The sequence below is a fragment of the Pseudophryne corroboree genome, chromosome 5 (genome assembly GCF_028390025.1).
Source record: "Pseudophryne corroboree isolate aPseCor3 chromosome 5, aPseCor3.hap2, whole genome shotgun sequence".
NCBI classification, from domain to species: domain Eukaryota; kingdom Metazoa; phylum Chordata; class Amphibia; order Anura; family Myobatrachidae; genus Pseudophryne; species Pseudophryne corroboree.
This window is the reverse complement of record NC_086448.1, coordinates 777,400,755-777,417,903: the sequence shown is the minus strand read 5'-3', so window position 1 is coordinate 777,417,903 and position 17,149 is coordinate 777,400,755. Positions and strand designations below refer to the sequence as shown.

General features: G+C 44.8%; 1 protein-coding gene across 1 annotated transcript; it reads right to left on the bottom strand.

Moving 5' to 3' along the window:
• Positions 1–14,423: 14,423 nt before the first annotated feature.
• Positions 14,424–16,753, bottom strand: LOC134929447 (uncharacterized). Its single transcript, XM_063925073.1, has 3 exons — positions 16,685–16,753; positions 16,399–16,611; positions 14,424–15,796 (listed from the first exon to the last, which is right to left on the bottom strand). The coding sequence occupies exon 3, from the start codon at positions 15,744–15,746 to the stop codon at positions 15,048–15,050; it is 699 nt and encodes a 232-aa protein (XP_063781143.1). The 5' UTR covers positions 15,747–15,796; positions 16,399–16,611; positions 16,685–16,753; the 3' UTR covers positions 14,424–15,047.
• Between the last annotated feature and the right edge of the window lie 396 nt (positions 16,754–17,149).

Here is a 17,149-nt window from a genome sequence, read left to right as displayed (position 1 = left end):
ATTGAGCTGCGTCGACATTGGAGGGTAAACATGCCCTCAGCAATATCTGCCAGTCTTTGTTATTGGGCTCTAAAGTGTTCCCTAGGTCTCTGATGTATTTCTGGCTAGCAATTAAGTCTTTTCTAGGATCAGGGAATTCAGACACTATGGTTCTTAATTCCATTCGGGAAAACGGGCTGTACATGGCAATGTTCCTGATAGGAGTGACTCCTGTAGTGTCCGTTTTCCCATTTGGAACAGCTATTACCCTCACGGGAGCAAGTTTAACAACATCATTCTGTGTAGATTCTACAGTCTGTGGTGAAATGGTTTCAGCATAGTGTATGGTGCCGTACTTACCCGTTGATACGACCTCACCTGTCCCTCCGCTAGGGGGCTTTGTTACTAATCTTATGGGTTGGGCCGTGCCTACTGTTGTTTCTGATATGGTGGCTGCTAGAGAGAGAGCCGATATTGTTGCCGATTCGTCCTCTTGATCACACTCCTGGGGAAAGTTCAAAACAGGGTACAACTTGCACGGGTTAGTACTTGCATTGGTTAACTTATTAACATTTACACAGTTGCTAAGTGTTTGTTTGTTACACCCTAGTGCGTCATTCTCCGCAACCAATTTCTCCCCTGATATGTATGGTGGCGGCGGGGCCGTGGCTATCAATTTCTTGATAGGATTAGATCCCGCCGCCAGAGCCAGTCCTCTCTGTATTTCACCCTCCTGTTGCCATAACTGCAAATAATCATAATGTTGGATTCGTCTCTTTGTTGATTTAATGAGACATATCCTCCTCCTTAAATTTTGTAACACTTCTGGGCTAAAGCTACCTATTCTTGGGAATTTCTCCCCGTCATGTACAGTCATTCTCTCCCATTCATCACATAAAACCTCTGTGTGTGAACCATATTTTTCACACATTACGTACCTTGCCGACCCGACTGGTCGGTTTACTGAATCAACCCGAACCGAGGTTGATCGCCCTCTTCCTGAACAATTGGCCCCCATAACTTGCAGGCGTTGCTTTCACCACCTCTGACCTTCAGTCAGGGTCTTCAGCGAACCCTTACAAAAACCAAAATGTTCACGATAGGCTGACGGTGGCGGTTTACCGAGTACCCCACTCACTCGCCCACGCCGACCAATACGACCTACACACTGCCTTAGCGCTGGCGTACTCGACCCAGGGCCCCTATGAACCTTCGTTTACTGGAACATGTGAGTGTGTTCCGCAGAGCATTGACCCTTTCCAGTAACTGTTGGTTGTTGGACAATTCCTGAGTGACCAGCGAACTTCCCTTCAGAAAATAAAAAATTACACAAATCACGTCAGAATGTACAAATAGTTTTATGACCGGTTTCGTACACAAATGGTACTGGTCAGATTAACTAATGCACACAATTACGTGCGGTACAATCGTTCAGCACATAAGCAACTAATCTTATGTACGGAGCGACCAGTGGAATCGACATTCAGCAGCTGCGAATTCCTTCAGCCTGAGCTTTATGGCCTATATGGGTTCCGCTCCAACCCTTCTTGGTGTTGGGCTACTTGACTCTATAGCGGACTTCCTTGTCTGCTGTACCTGGACCTCCTGGTCTGTTATGCGACCTCCTGGTCTGACCTCCTGGTCTGTTACAATATGACCTCCTGGTCTGCTACACTCTAATGCTCTTTATATGTTTAACAAGGGATGCCTCCCTAGCCACCATGTATGTCACTTACACGTATGTACTTCACGAGAACTCGATGATTTCTGTGGTTCAATCCCCAAAATTGTAAAACTTATATAATTGCAAAACACTCACTCATCACATGTACACTTTTGTTTCTATTTCTATTTCTGCGCAGAATTTTTTTCTTTAGACCAGATGTGTTGTAAATTTGGAGAAGGATCTGTTAATTTAAATTTCGGATATTAAAATAGATTTGCGCTATTTATCGCGTTTTGCGCTATTTATCGCCTGTTGCGCTATTTATCGCCTGTTGAAAATCAACACTATCGTGTGACTTGAGTTACGTGGGCGTACCCAGACGCTCCATTGCGTAATTTACGCTGCGTGCGTCGGCCTTTGCGTACGCGAGTCTCAGCCCTTTGTTAGAGACACGTGTACACAAAACCAATGTCCACCGTAACACAATGTACACGTTTATCAATGTAGATGATCCTCGATCGTCTACCGCGCACCACACCAATCTCTCCTTGTACCTTTAGGTAGAGTTGCGTGTGTGCTTTTACACTTTATCCCTTAATGTATTACTTTTACACTTTAACTATAAAATAGCGACAAATCTCTCTTAGCACGTTTTATCAATTATAAAATGGCAAACAGGAGAGTGATATGAAAATACACGAATGAAAAAGAAATGCAGATATGTGCGTGCGTACGCAAGACAGAAATAAACAGTTTTAAAAGACACTAGCGTGTTGTTCTTACCTCCGGTTCCGGATTCCTTCAGCACCCTTTACTAAGCGAAGCAGACGCTTATCCAGACAGCACTACGAGGAATATGATCTCCCGCCCTTTGCTGATGGATAATGTCTGCTGAAATTACCTAGCAGAGATATGTGAAGGACGGACGAGCCGCCAATTGATAAAGCTGAATATTTATCTTATTTAAAACCCTTTAAGAGGTCTAAGAACACTGTACGCTATTGACGTATGGAGTACCGTAAGGGTACGCACGTTGCGTAACAATCGCTTAGCCGTAGTCGAGACGCTCAAGCGTCACGTTCGCTTACGGCCAAGAGATCACAGGCAGGCACGCTATTGGCTGCCGACTAACGTAATGATTCGCTACAGCGTAGCGAACGCTCGGGACCATGAGGAGATCACCAGCGGCGCAGACGCTCACAATGTTAAACCTTTATAACTATACCATCAAACAGTGTATTATGCAGTAAACCTTGGTGTAGAGATAGAGTGTGGATGCAACACAGTGTAACCTTAAAAGCGCTCTGAGAATACTTAACACTATAAGAAATACACAGATACCGTGCTTAGGGTCTAACGCCTTATATGATTGTTATACTTGAAAAAGAATAATACAATACAAGTCATACACTACAATATAACATAGACTACCTAACCAGATAACTACACGTGAAATACAATATCAGTACAATAACTATATAAGAGAAACGAGAGAGAAAGAGAAGAGAGAGAGAGAGAGATATGGCCCATAATAACTAGAAAGACAATATGATTGCGGAGAAAACTTACGCACAAAGGGGAACGATCGCATGCGCCTCTGGACATCCAGCTCCCGATTATCAGCAATGAGAACCGTTGAAGAGTGAGTGCTGGATGTGATCGGCTTGTCTATTTATGCCCCACACACAATACAATTCAATGGTCCCTACAATCTCATTGTTCATTGGACACAGGAATTCGTCTTCGCACTAAAACAAAAGGTCATAGGTTGGTTCATACAGGTGGGCTGTGACTACTTCCAACTGCTCAGGTGGGTGGGAAACTAGGTTTCCCGCCGCATGGATAAGTAAGTGCAAATAATAGTAAATGGACATAAACTTCTTATGTCCATAACTATTCGCACGAGCGATTAATCTGTTTCAAACCAACACCGGAATATTGCTAATTAAATATTCTTCCGATGGATACTAAACACCACTGTATTACTCCTGTCTGACCCTTCGTATCAAACAAAGAGGGATTTCTCTGTCCATGAACATGCTACATTAACCAAACTTTCAGATTCTATCAAAGGGACCATAATCTACAAAATACATTATATGGTGAAAATATGTAACGAAAGATTCGCCCGCTAGACGCATACAATCTCTACCGTAAATGCGCATACCGTGCGCCTGCGGGTGCCCGCAACAGCGAGTATGCGCACGCACGGGAGAGCGCACGCATGCGCAGCAGGGACACATATGAGGTGCAAATATGGCAGTGTGCATCGTGATATTTTTCTGACTTTGACAACTATCCAATCCATCCATACCTGTGGTGCATTTCAGTTTTGCAGTTTGCTGACCACCAGTATATACTATATAGCAGTACAGTACAGTAGGCCACTGCTCTACCTACCTCTGTGTCGTCAAGTATACTATCCATCCATACCTGTGGTGCATTTCAGTTTTGCACAGTTTGCTGACCACCAGTATATACTATATAGCAGTACGGTACAGAAGTCCACTGCTCTACCTACCTCAGTGTCGTCAAGTATACTATCCATCCATACCTGTGGTGAATTTCAGTTTTGCACAGTTTGCTGACCACCAGTATAACTATATATATAGCAGTACGGTACAGTAGTCCACTGCTCTACCTACCTCTGTGTCGTCAAGTATACTATCCATCCATACCTGTGGTGCATTTCAGTTTTGCATAGTTTGCTGACCCCCAATTATATACTTTATAGCAGTACGGTACAGAAGGCCACTGCTCTACCTACTTCTGTGTCGTCAAGTATACTATCCATCCATACCTGTGGTGCATTTCAGTTTTGCACAGTTTGCTGACCACCAGTATATAATATATAGCAGTACGGTACAGTAGGCCACTGCTCTACCTACCTCTGTGTCGTCAAGTATACTATCCATCCATACCTGTGGTGCATTTCAGTTTTGCACAGTTTGCTGACCACCAGTATATACTATATAGCAGTACGGTACAGAAGGCCACTGCTCTACCTACCTCTGTGTCGTCAAGTATACTATCCATCCATACCTGTGGTGCATTTCAGTTTTGCACAATTTGCTGACCACCAGTATAACTATATATATAGCAGTACGGTACAGTAGTCGCTGCTCTACCTACCTCTGTGTCGTCAAGTATACTATCCATCCATACCTGTGGTGCATTTCAGTTTTGCACAGTTTGCTGACCACCAGTATATACTATATAGCAGTACGGTACAGAAGGCCACTGCTCTACCTAACTCTGTGTCGTCAAGTATACTATCCATCCATACCTGTGGTGCATTTCAGTTTTGGACAGTTTGCTGACCACCAGTATATAATATAAAGCAGTACGGTACAGTAGGCCACTGCTCTACCTACCTCTGTGTCGTCAAGTATACTATCCATCCATACCTGTGGTGCATTTCAGTTTTGCACAGTTTGCTGACCACCAGTATATACTATATAGCAGTACAGTACAGAAGGCCACTGCTCTACCTACCTCTGTGTCGTCAAGTATACTATCCATCCATACCTGTGGTGCATTTCAGTTTTGCACAGTTTGCTGACCACCAGTATATACTATATAGCAGTACGGTACAGTAGGCCACTGCTCTACCTAACTCTGTGTCGTCAAGTATACTATCCATCCATACCTGTGGTGCATTTCAGTTTTGCACAGTTTGCTGATCACCAGTATATACTATATAGCAGTACGGTACAGTAGTCCACTGCTCTACCTACCTCTGTGTCGTCAAGTATACTATCCATCCATACCTGTGGTGCATTTCAGTTTTGCACAGTTTGCTGACCACCAGTATATACTATATAGCAGTACGGTACAGAAGGCCACTGCTCTACCTACCTCTGTGTCGTCAAGTATACTATCCATCCATACCTGTGGTGCATTTCAGTTTTGCACATTTGCTGACCACCAGTATAACTATATATATATAGCAGTACGGTACAGTAGTCCACTGCTCTACCTACCTCTGTGTCGTCGAGTATACTATCCATCCATACCTGTGGTGCATTTCAGTTTTGCACAGTTTGCTGACCACCAGTATATACTATGTAGCACTACGTTACAGAAGGCCACTGCTCTAACTACCTCTGTGTCGTCAAGTATACTATCCATCCATACCTGTGGTGCATTTCAGTTTTGCACAGTTTTCTGACCACCAGTATATACTATATATATAGCAGTACGGTACAGTAGTCCACTGCTCTACCTACCTCTGTGTCGTCAAGTATACTATCCATCCACACCTGTGGTGCATTTCCGTTTTGCACAGTTTGCTGACCACCAGTATATACTATATAGCAGTACGGTACAGAAGGCCACTGCTCTACCTACCTCTGTGTCGTCAAGTATACTATCCATCCACACCTGTGGTGCATTTCAGTTTTGCACAGCTTGCTGACCACCAGTATATAATATATAGCAGTACGGTACAGTAGGCCACTGCTCTACCTACCTCTGTGTCGTCAAGTATACTATCCATCCATACCTGTGGTGCATTTCAGTTTTGCACAGTTTGCTGACCACCAGTATATACTATATAGCAGTACGGTACAGAAGGCCACTGCTCTACCTACCTCTGTGTCGTCAAGTATACTATCCATCCATACCTGTGGTGCATTTCAGTTGTGCGCAGTATATATAGTAGTAGGCCATTGCTATTGATATATTACTGGCATATAATTCCACACATTAAAAAATGGAGAACAAAAATGTGGAGGGTGAAATAGGGAAAGATCAAGATCCACTTCCACCTCGTGCTGAAGCTGCTGCCACTAGTCATGGCCGAGACGATGAAATGCCATCAACTTCGTCTGCCAAGGCCGATGCCCAATGTCATAGTAGAGAGCATATAAAATCCAAAAAAATAAAGCTCAGTAAAATTATGACCCAAAAATCTAAATCAAAATCATCTGAGGAGAAGCGTAAACTTGCCAATGTGCCATTTACGACACGGAGTGGCAAGGAACGGCTGAGGCCCTGGCCTATGTTCAAGGCTAGTGGTTCAGCTTCACCTGAGGATGAAAGCCGTCATCCTCCTGCTAGAAAACTTAAAAGAGTTAAGATGGCAAAAGCACAGCAAAGAACTGTGCGTTCTTCTAAATCACAAATCCCCAAGGAGAGTCCAATTGTGTCGGTTGCGATGCCTGACCTTCCCAACACTGGACGGGAAGAAGTTGCGCCTTCCACCATTTGCACGCCCCCTGCAAGTGCTGGAAGGAGCACCCGCAGTCCAATTCCTGATAGTCAAATTGAAGATATCACTGTTGAAGTACACCAGGATGAGGATATGGGTGTTGCTGGCGCTGGGGAGGAAATTGACAAGGAGGATTCTGAAGGTGAGGTGGTTTGTTTAAGTCAGGCACCCGGGGAGACACCTGTTGTCCGTGGGACGAATATGGCCATTGACATGCCTGGTCAAAATACAAAAAAATCACCTCTTCAGTGTGGAATTATTTCAACAGAAATGCGGACAACTGGTGTCAAGCCATGTGTTGCCTTTGTCAAGCTGTAATAAGTAGGGGTAAGGACGTTAACCACCTAGGAACATCCTCCCTTATACGTCACCCGGACCGCATTCATCTGAAGTCAGTGACAAGTTCAAAAACTTAGGATGACAGCGGAAGCAGTCCACTGACCACTAAATCCCTTCCTCTTGTAACCAAGCTCCTGCAAACCACACCACCAACTCCCTCAGTGTCAATTTCCTCCTTAGACAGGAAAGCCAATAGTCCTGCAGGTCATGTCACTGTCAAGTCTGACGAGTCCTCTCCTGCCTGGGATTCCTCCGATGCATCCTTGAGTGTAACGCCTACTGCTGCTGGCGCTGCTGTTGTTGCTGCTGGGAGTCAATAGTCATCCCAGAGGGGAAGTCGGAAGACCACTTGTACTACTTCTAGTAAGCAATTGACTGTCCAACAGTCCTTTGCGAGGAAGATGAAATATCACAGCAGTCATCCTGCTGCAAATCGGATAACTCAGGCCTTGGCAGCCTGGGTGGTGAGAAACGTGGTTCCGGTATCCACCGTTATTTCACAGGGAACTAGAGACTTGATTGAGGTACTGTGTCCCCGGTACCAAATACCATCTAGGTTCCATTTCTCTAGGCAGGCGATACCGAAAATGTACACAGACGTCAGAAAGAGTCACCAGTGTCCTAAAAAATGCAGTTGTACCCAATGTCCACTTAACCACGGACATGTGGACAAGTGGAGCAGGGCAGACTCAGGACTATATGACTGTGACAGCCCACTGGGTAGATGTATTGCCTCCAGCAGCAAGAACAGCAGCGGCGGCACCAGTAGCAGCATCTCGCAAACGCCAACTCGTTCCTAGGCAGGCTACGCTTTGTATCACCGCTTTCCATAAGAGGCACACAGCGGACAACCTCTTACGGAAACTGAGGAACATCATCGCAGAATGGCTTACCCCAATTGGACTCTCCTGGGGATTTGTGACATCGGACAACGCCACCAATATTGTGCGTGCATTACATCTGGGCAAATTCCAGCACGTCCCATGTTTTGCACATACATTGAATTTGGCGGTGCAGAATTATTTAAAAAACGACAGGGGTGTGCAAGAGATGCTGTCGGTGGCCCGAAGAATTGCGGGCCACTTTCGGCATTCAGCCACCACGTGCCGAAGACTGGAGCACCAGCAAACAGTCCTGAACCTGCCCAGCCATCATCTGAAGCAAGAGGTGGTAACGAGGTGGAATTCAACCCTCTATATGCTTCAGAGGATGGAGGAGCAGCAAAAGGCCATTCAAGCCTATACATCTGCCTACGATATAGGCAAAGGAGGGGGAATGCACCTGACTTAAGCGCAGTGGAGAATGATTTCAACGTTGTGCAAGGTTCTGCAACCCTTTGAACTCGCCACACGTGAAGTCAGTTCAGACACTGCCAGCCTGAGTCAGGTCATTCCCCTCATCAGGCTTTTGCAGAAGAAGCTGGAGACATTGAAGGAGGAGCTAAAACAGAGCGATTCCGCTAGGCATGTGGGACTTGTGGATGGAGCCCTTAATTCGCTTAACCAGGATTCACGGGTGGTCAATCTGTTGAAATCAGAGCACTACATTTTGGCCACCGTGCTCGATCCTAGATTTAAAACCTACGTTGTAGCTCTCTTTCCGGCAGACACAAGTCTGCAGAGGTTCAAAGACCTGCTGGTGAGAAAATTGTCAAGTCAAGCGGAACGTGACCCGTCAACAGCTCCTCCTTCACATTCTCCCGCAACTGGGGGTGCGAGGAAAAGGCTAAGAATTCCGAGCCCACCCGCTGGCGGTGATGCAGGGCAGTCTGGAGCGAGTGCTGATGCTGACATCTGGTCCGGACTGAAGGACCTGACAACAATTACGGACATGTCGTCTACTGTCACTGCATATGATTCTCTCCCCATTGAAAGAATGGTGGAGGATTATATGAGTGACCGCATCCAAGTAGGCACGTCAGACAGTCCGTACGTATACTGGCAGGAAAAAGAGGCAATTTGGAGGCCCTTGCACAAACTGGCTTTATTTTACCTAAGTTGCCCCCCCTCCAGTGTGTACTCCGAAAGAGTGTTTAGTGCATCCGCTAACCTTGTCAGCAATCGGCGTACGAGGTTACTTCCAGAAAATGTGGAGAAGATGATGTTCATAAAAATGAATTATAATCAATTCCTCCGTGGAGACATTCACCAGCAATTGCCTCCAGAAAGTACACAGGGACCTGAGATGGTGGATTCCAGTGGGGACGAATCAGAGCCGGATTAAGGGGGGGGGGGCCCGGGGGATAGGTACCCCGGGCCCCTCTTTCCAAAAGGGCCCCCTGCCACACCGCAGATCGGATCTCTCTTCCGATCCGATCTGCGGTGCTGTGCTCCCCGGCTCCTGTCCTCACTGCAGCAGCAGCTGCGCACAGACAGGACAGCTGAGCTGAGTGACGGCTCAGCTGTCCAATAATGTATCAATGAAACAGCCTGCGTGCCCAGCCAATGACTAAGCGGCAGGCTGCTTCATTCATACTTTATTGGACAGCTGAGCCGTCGCTCAGCTCAGCTGTCCTGTCTGTGCGCAGCTGCTGCTGCAGTGAGGACGGGAGCCGGGGAGCACAGCACCGCAGATCGGATCGGAAGAGAGATCCGATTTGCGGTGTGGCAGGGGGGACGGGAGTGCAGGGCACATACATCCCATAGCGCTCTACCTCCCAACATACCCTACTCCAGTCCCCCCATACAATACACCCCATAACCCTCTACCCCTGCCACACACCCTATTCCCCCACATACACCCCATAATCCTCTACACCCCACAGCCTAGTCGCCGTGTTCACCCCACATACACCCAAATTCTCTAACCCCACCACACATCCTACTCCCACTGTCTCCCGCATTCACACCCCATAAACTCCCTCCTAACCCCCGCACCCGCACCTGGGAAGGGACCTCCTCTGGGATATACAGTGGAGGGACGGGGACCAAAGGGGTGTCAGGTACAGGAGGCACAGGGGAGTGGGTATGTGAGGCTGACAAGGGGCATGGTATACAGCCGGATCTAGGCTTGTGTTGTACCCTACTAGTCCCTGCGAGGCCCTGGGTGTGTGTGTGTGTGTATATATATATATATATATATATATTCTGCCTTCTCTATTAGGGGCCCCACTCTCTTAAGTGCCCCGGGCCCCCCATGGACTTAATCCGGCTCTGGGACGAATTAATAATCTGTGAGGAGGGGGATGTACACAGTGTAAGGGGTGAGGAATCGGACGATGAGGAGGAGGTGGACATCTTGCTTCTGTAGAGCTAGTTTGTGCAAGGAGAGATTGATTGCTTCTTTTTTGGTGGGGGCCCAAACCAACCAGTCATTTCAGTCACAGTTGTGTGGCAGACCCTGTCGCTGAAATGATGGGTTTGTTAAAGTGTGCATGTCAGTGTTTATACACCTCTTTTTTCTTTCATTTTTCTTTGCATCATGTGCTGTTTGGGGACTATTTTTTTGAAGTGCCATCCTGCCTGACACTGCAGTGCCACTCCTAGATGGGCCAGGTGTTTGTGTCGGCCACTTGGGTCGCTTAGCTTAGTCACACAGCTACCTCATTGCGCCTCTTTTTTTCTTTGCATCATGTGCTGTTTGGGGACTATTTTTTTGAAGTGCCACACTGCAATGCCACTCCTAGATGGGCCAGGTGTTTGTGTCGGCCACTTGGGTCGCTTAGCTTAGTCATCCAGCGACCTCGGTGCAAATTTTAGGACTAAAAATAATATTGTGAGGTGTGAGGTGTTCAGAATAGACTGAAAATGAGTGGAAATTATGGTTATTGAAGTTAATAATACTATGGGATCAAAATGACCCCCAAATTCTATGATTTAAGCTGTTTTTGAGGATTCTTTGTAATAAAACACCCGAATCCAAAACACACCCGAATCCGACAAAACATTTTCAGGGAAGTTTTGCCAAAACGCGTCCGAATCCAAAACACGGCCGCGGAACAGAATCCAAAACCCGAAAAATTTCCGGTGCACATCATTAGTTACAACATACCGTTATGGAGTCTCCTCACCCATCCCGGTCTTCTTTAATGCTGCTCGGGGCTCTGCCTCCGGAAACCCTGCAGTGGCAGTTTGCTAAGTATCACATGTCAGACACCAGCACTGAAGCCCGTCGCTGTTCACATTGCCCGCGCCGCTGCTTGTCAGTTTGACAAGTGCAGCGGCAGTAACATTGGTGGACCCAGGAGCACAGGGTAGCAGAGCGGGGACCTCTGCTGCAGGACTTTTCTCCCTCTGTATGATGCGCCCACCGCGTCCATGGTTGTAAACTCCAGCTGGGGGAATGCATTATAGGCCGCAGCTGGTATAAGCTAGCGGGAGGGGGACAGCTAATGCTCGCGTCAGCCAGCCCCGGGAGTTAGGTGCTTTGTTGCCCTGCCCACTGACCAATCACACCAGTCATAGTGACAGGGTCGTGCTTTCGTATGGGCTTAAAGCATGCCCCTATCACAGAGGCACTGCTATTAGGTGCCGCATATGGGCCTTTTTACAATGGGCTTTTACTGCCCGATGTTTGGCCCCGCCCCCCATTTCCGGACCTCCCTTATTGGCAGCCAGAGGCACCGAGAGCAGTGCCTCCAGACACAGTGGCCAGTATTTACTAAAAGTCCGAGTTTGATCGATTTGTGTTTTTTTTTCTAAGTCCCAATCCGGGAATTCACTAAGCACCAATCTCGGCAGTGTTTGGTCTATTCGTAATGGTTTGAATGACAACGTCCCGAAATACGAATGAATAGACCATCGGTCAAACGCGGCTGTTATTTCATAGAATACGGGAATTCACTATTCATTCGTATTTGGGTGTTAGTCTCTGAGGGCTCAAATGCGGTCGTATTTTTCTGAGATTCGTTAAAAAAAGCGGCAAAAAAATAGACCTGCTTTTTTCAGTCGTGTTTACATGTGTTGCAAATAAAAAATCACTCACACCTGAATTAGGATGCCTATAAAAGGATGTTAGGCCCATTTCAATACACCTACACTCAGAAATGGCAGCAGGACTGTGGGCCAGTGATCTTTTGTGTGCTGTGGGATTCCTCAGACTCAGACATCAGCCTGTAAGTACCCAGGGCCAAGAAACTCAACATGGTCAGCAGGTTGTACAGGTTCCGCTGAGGCTGCGCAGGCCTCGTTTTTTTAGGGGGCGTTTAAACTTGAACGCATTGTCCGATGATAAGGTCATACAGATGTTCCGTCTAAATCGTAACAACATTTTCCGTCTGTATGACCTTGTCAAACTGGGCCTAGACCCTGAGACAGCACGCTCTCGCCCTGTCTCAGGCCTGCACAAACTCCTGGCTGTGTTGCACTTTATGGCTACTGGCAGCTTTCAGGCTGTGTCTGGGGATGTCATAGGAATCTCACAGCCCACATTTTCCAGAATCTTAACACAGGTGATGTATACCTAACAACCTCTTCTGTTTTGTGTTTGTTTTAATTTTTCAGTGGCCAGTTCTGTCCTAAAATCTCAAGTTTATTGTTCTTTAAAATGTTCACACAGGTTTTGGCTGTTTTGCAGCCACACATCGAGGCCTCAATCTGCTTCCCTACCCAGGAGTCTCAGTGGCATGCCGTCAGGGTAGATTTCTATGAGCTGGCTGGCATGCCCAATGTGCTTGGAGCCATAGATTGCACACACATTCAGCTGAGACCACCTAGGGGCAGGCAGCACATATATACAAATCGCCATTTTCAACACTCCACAAATGTGCAGGTGGTTTGTGATGCAAATCTCAAAATAATGAGTGTTGTTGCTGGTTACCCTGGGGGCTGCCATGACTCCTTCATCCTCAGTCAGTCATCCCTCTTTGATAAGTTTGAGGACAGACAAATGCCAGATGGGATGGCTGCTGGGTATGTAATTTGATATGTGTAGGCCTGCGTATACTTTGCCCAAATACAGGTGCAGATGTATTAACCTGTAGAAGGCATAAGGAAGTGAGAAACCAGTGATCTGTGCAAGGTGATAAAGGCACCAGCCAATCTGCTCCAATACGTAAATGAACATTTAGGATCAGATTGTCTGCTGCCTTTATTACCTTGCACATATCACTGGTTTTTCACTTCCTTATGCCTTCTACAGGTTAATACATCTGCCCCACAGTGTGTTACTTATGCGTTGCTGTATCTTCACATGAATCACGTTACTATATCTGTCTTTTAGGTGATGGAGGATATGGCTGTTTCTCTTGGCTTCTAACTCCATTGTCCCGACCTGATACCCCTGCTGAAAACAATTTCAATCATGCACATAAGTCCACGCAGAATGTGATAGAAAGATGTTTTGGTGTGCTGAAATCTAGGTTTCGGTGTCTGGATAAGTCTGGTGGACTTTTGTTGTATAGTCCCTCCAAGGTGACTCAAATTGTGTTCTGCTGCCGCTTTCTTCATAACATGTGTTTGCAACAACATCTGCCACATGTTGAGGAGGAGGAAGAAAGCAGCCAGCAAGCAGAGGAATTAGAGACATCTGGTGATACTTGGAGTACTGATGTAGGGAGGCAGGTTAGGCAACACATCATCAATAGCTATTTCTAAGTTAAGCTTGGTTTGCTTATTTCATTTGTTGTGTCTTCATAAATAGATGTTTTGTTTTTTTGGTCAAAATCCATTACTCAGAATGTGTCTGTCTCCTTGACACAAACAAACATACCCTCGCTATATGGTCAACAAATGTTGCATGTGTATTGTGTGTATTTTTAATATCAAAACCACAGATTATGAGTGGCATGCATTAAGTCTGGATAAGTGTTTGAAATCTTACAGTGCTAATTTCTTACAAGCCCACATCATCCATTTAGTATTTCACTTTATCATTGTGTGTAATGTCCTAATGCACAGGTTCACAAACTCGGCCCCCAGGCCCACACACAGTGCATGTTTTTCTCGTAACCCAGTAGAAGCACAGGTGTATGAATTACTCACAGACATATGTAAAAAGGTTCACAGGTGGAGCTAATTATGTCACTTGTGATTCTGTGAGTAGACCTGCAAAACATGCACTGTGTGGGTTCCTGATGGCCGAGTTTGAGAACCAGTGTTCCCAAAAAACTATCCTCAACATATAATATGTTTGCCTTGAGGAATACATGTGTCCCTATGTGTGACGCAACATCATATTTAAGACTCACAAACTTACTGTAATCAGAATTAATTTATTTCCTAATGTTTGATGCTGGAAACTTGATGATGTGTAAGTAAATACACAGTTTGCTACACATATACATTATTATAAACAGATTTTTTTTTGTAAAAGTACATATTTGTTTGTTTCAGCATCATGTGTAAAAACATGCTTAATAATTTTTAGCACACACAAACCTGTCCCAACAATACTGACATTCATTTGTACAATGTTTTTCCAAAAAAACAAAGGCAACATATTACAAGCTTTTTATGCCACTCAATTGTGTTAATCTTGTAATGTTGTATAGATAAGATAGCTAAGATATGTATCACTAACATTGTAATTTGGATTGTCTGCAGGCAAAGAGAATGATTGGAATCTAGAAAGAGTAATGATTAGAAAAAAATCAAGTGGTCAGTTTACTTCCTGCTAAAGACATTCTGCCTGGCTGGCAATTATTGTATCTGCAGGCAAAGAGAATGATTGGAATCTAGAAAGAGTAATGATTAGAAAAAAATCAAGTGGTCAGTTTACTTCCTGCTAACATGTATGTGTGGCTCCATCAACATTTTCCTCCTCCAATACCCAAAATAAATGAAAAGGAATAAATGTGCGTACTATTTTTCTCAATTAATTTGGTGCACTTATAATTAATTATGTTTAAAAAAGGGGCAAGGAGCTAAGTGTGATATTTTGTAAAGCATCAAAAACACTTGCTAACTTTAATTATCACAAATGTCTAACTTTTTTTAACGTTTTTTTTGGTGGCTGCTTGTCCTGTCCTTTGCCTTTAGCACTGTCATGTTGGCGTGCTCTGGTGGACCGTCTTGGTGGTGATGAGACTGGCGTGATATTTGGAGTAGTCGTACCAGAACTGCTGGTTGTTTGCTGTTTGTGCATGCATCTGAGTGTTTCATTCAGGTTAGTGAGGGTGGCATTGAGTTCACGTGTAGCAGCATTTTGATTGTCTACTATTCTGAATAAGCTTTCATTAATCTTTTGACTGTTTTGAAAAATGTTCATATAACTTTGCTGTTGTCTGTGCTGTTCTTCCATTAGTCTGTGCTGTTCTTCCATTATGCGCTGTAAGTTGCCCATGACCTGTGTAATGTCTGTACGCATGAGTTCCATGGTATTGCCTATTCTGGTTGTTTGCTCATTTTGCCCACTCAGATTTCTAGAGATTCTTCTGAGGTGAGATGGTAGGCTTGCAAACATTTGTGTCTGCTTACGCAGGCAATCTTCATTAGTGGCCTGCTGTCTAGCCCAAATAGTCCAAAACACCTGATCAGGGCCTTGTGTTCCTGGTTTTGTTGGGCTGTGTTGTGATGGGGGTGGTGTGCTTTGCAGTGGTGGTGTACTCACAGGTGCTGGGGGGCTCATTCCTTGCATTAATGGCTGCATTTCTAAGATGTTTGTCTCCTCCATGTCACTGTGTTGGTGTTGTTGCAGAGGGATGCTGTTCCCAGGACTCGAAGCTGAAATGTTAAACATATCTCCGTTAGCTATCCATATGGTTGTGAAATGAAAACAAAACACTACACATGGAACACATGTCATTCACTGTTGCTTTCAACTATTCTGCCTAGCAACATCATCACTCATTGCTTAAATACATACATATGCCTGCTTGTGGCAAATGTGTCTGGTTACTTAATTGTGAAAGCAAACACTTTAGTTTTATTGTAGCTCACACATACTCCAGCATAAAATAAACATTGTAATACATAATGTGTTACCTTATAGCTTTGTTCAAACAAACATAGTAATGTTTTTGTAGGTATTTTGCAATGTTGCCTTAAGCACACATGAGATTTTTGGAAAAACAAACTTACTTTTTACAAACAAACCAACATGCTTTTTTGTTGCAGCATCTTACACCCAATGTCATACTGTATGACTCAAGTGGACATACATATCTTTACTGGATGTGGACAAGGCCATTTAGTTTGGATTCCATTTCTGCTTTTACTTACTGCGGTAAGTATTTTTGTTTTGGATGTGTTTGGACTTAATGCGGTTATGACTGATCATGATTATGTCCTGACATTTTACACTTTTTTTCCAGTTTGATACTCACAATCAAGATGAGGGGAGTGTGGATGACGTCTTGGAGGTGTGTCCAAAATTTGGAGTGGGGGGACAGAACATACGGACGATAATCTTCGTGGCGGGGTAGCCTGCTGTGTTTGTGGCTGGACAGACGACCTTGCTTTCTTTTCGGCCACAGGTTTCTTGTGGTGATGTCTAACAGAAGAGCCACTTCTGCTGCTCCATACTTCTTTTGATGGACCTTTTAATGAAAGTGCAATTTTGTTATGCCCATTCCTTTACAAGCATACCCTATACTACAATGGACACTTTACCTGCTTCCGCAGCGTCATCATCATCAGATGTGTTAGGATTTACTGGCCGACGAGTAGTACTGCTTTTTTCCGACACTGTATAAAATATGATATAAAATATGATATATTCATAAATCATGCTATTGTGTATACATCCACCCATTATGCTTATAAACATTTATACCTTTAGAAATGCTTGGTTTTTATTTTACAAAAACATAAGGAGCAGAAATACCAAAACAAATAATTTAAATTTTAAAAATATGCACTATGGCAACATCAAGACAGGCAAACATGTACAGGACACTGACATAGGCCACAAGTTAAAGGGATGGGGTTTTTTTTTTGGGGGGGGGGAAACAAATTAATTTTGAATTGTTTTTAAAAATAATACAGATGCAATATCTAATTGGCTCTGTGATGTGGCACTCCAAATACACATTACCACTATATGACCACACAAAAATACCAGCAAATGTTAAGATT

Excerpts from the sequence above, each read along its gene's own strand:
- LOC134929447 (XM_063925073.1), bottom strand. The coding sequence starts at position 15,746 with ATGGAGGAGACAAACATCTTAGAAATGCAGCCATTAATGCAAGGAATG.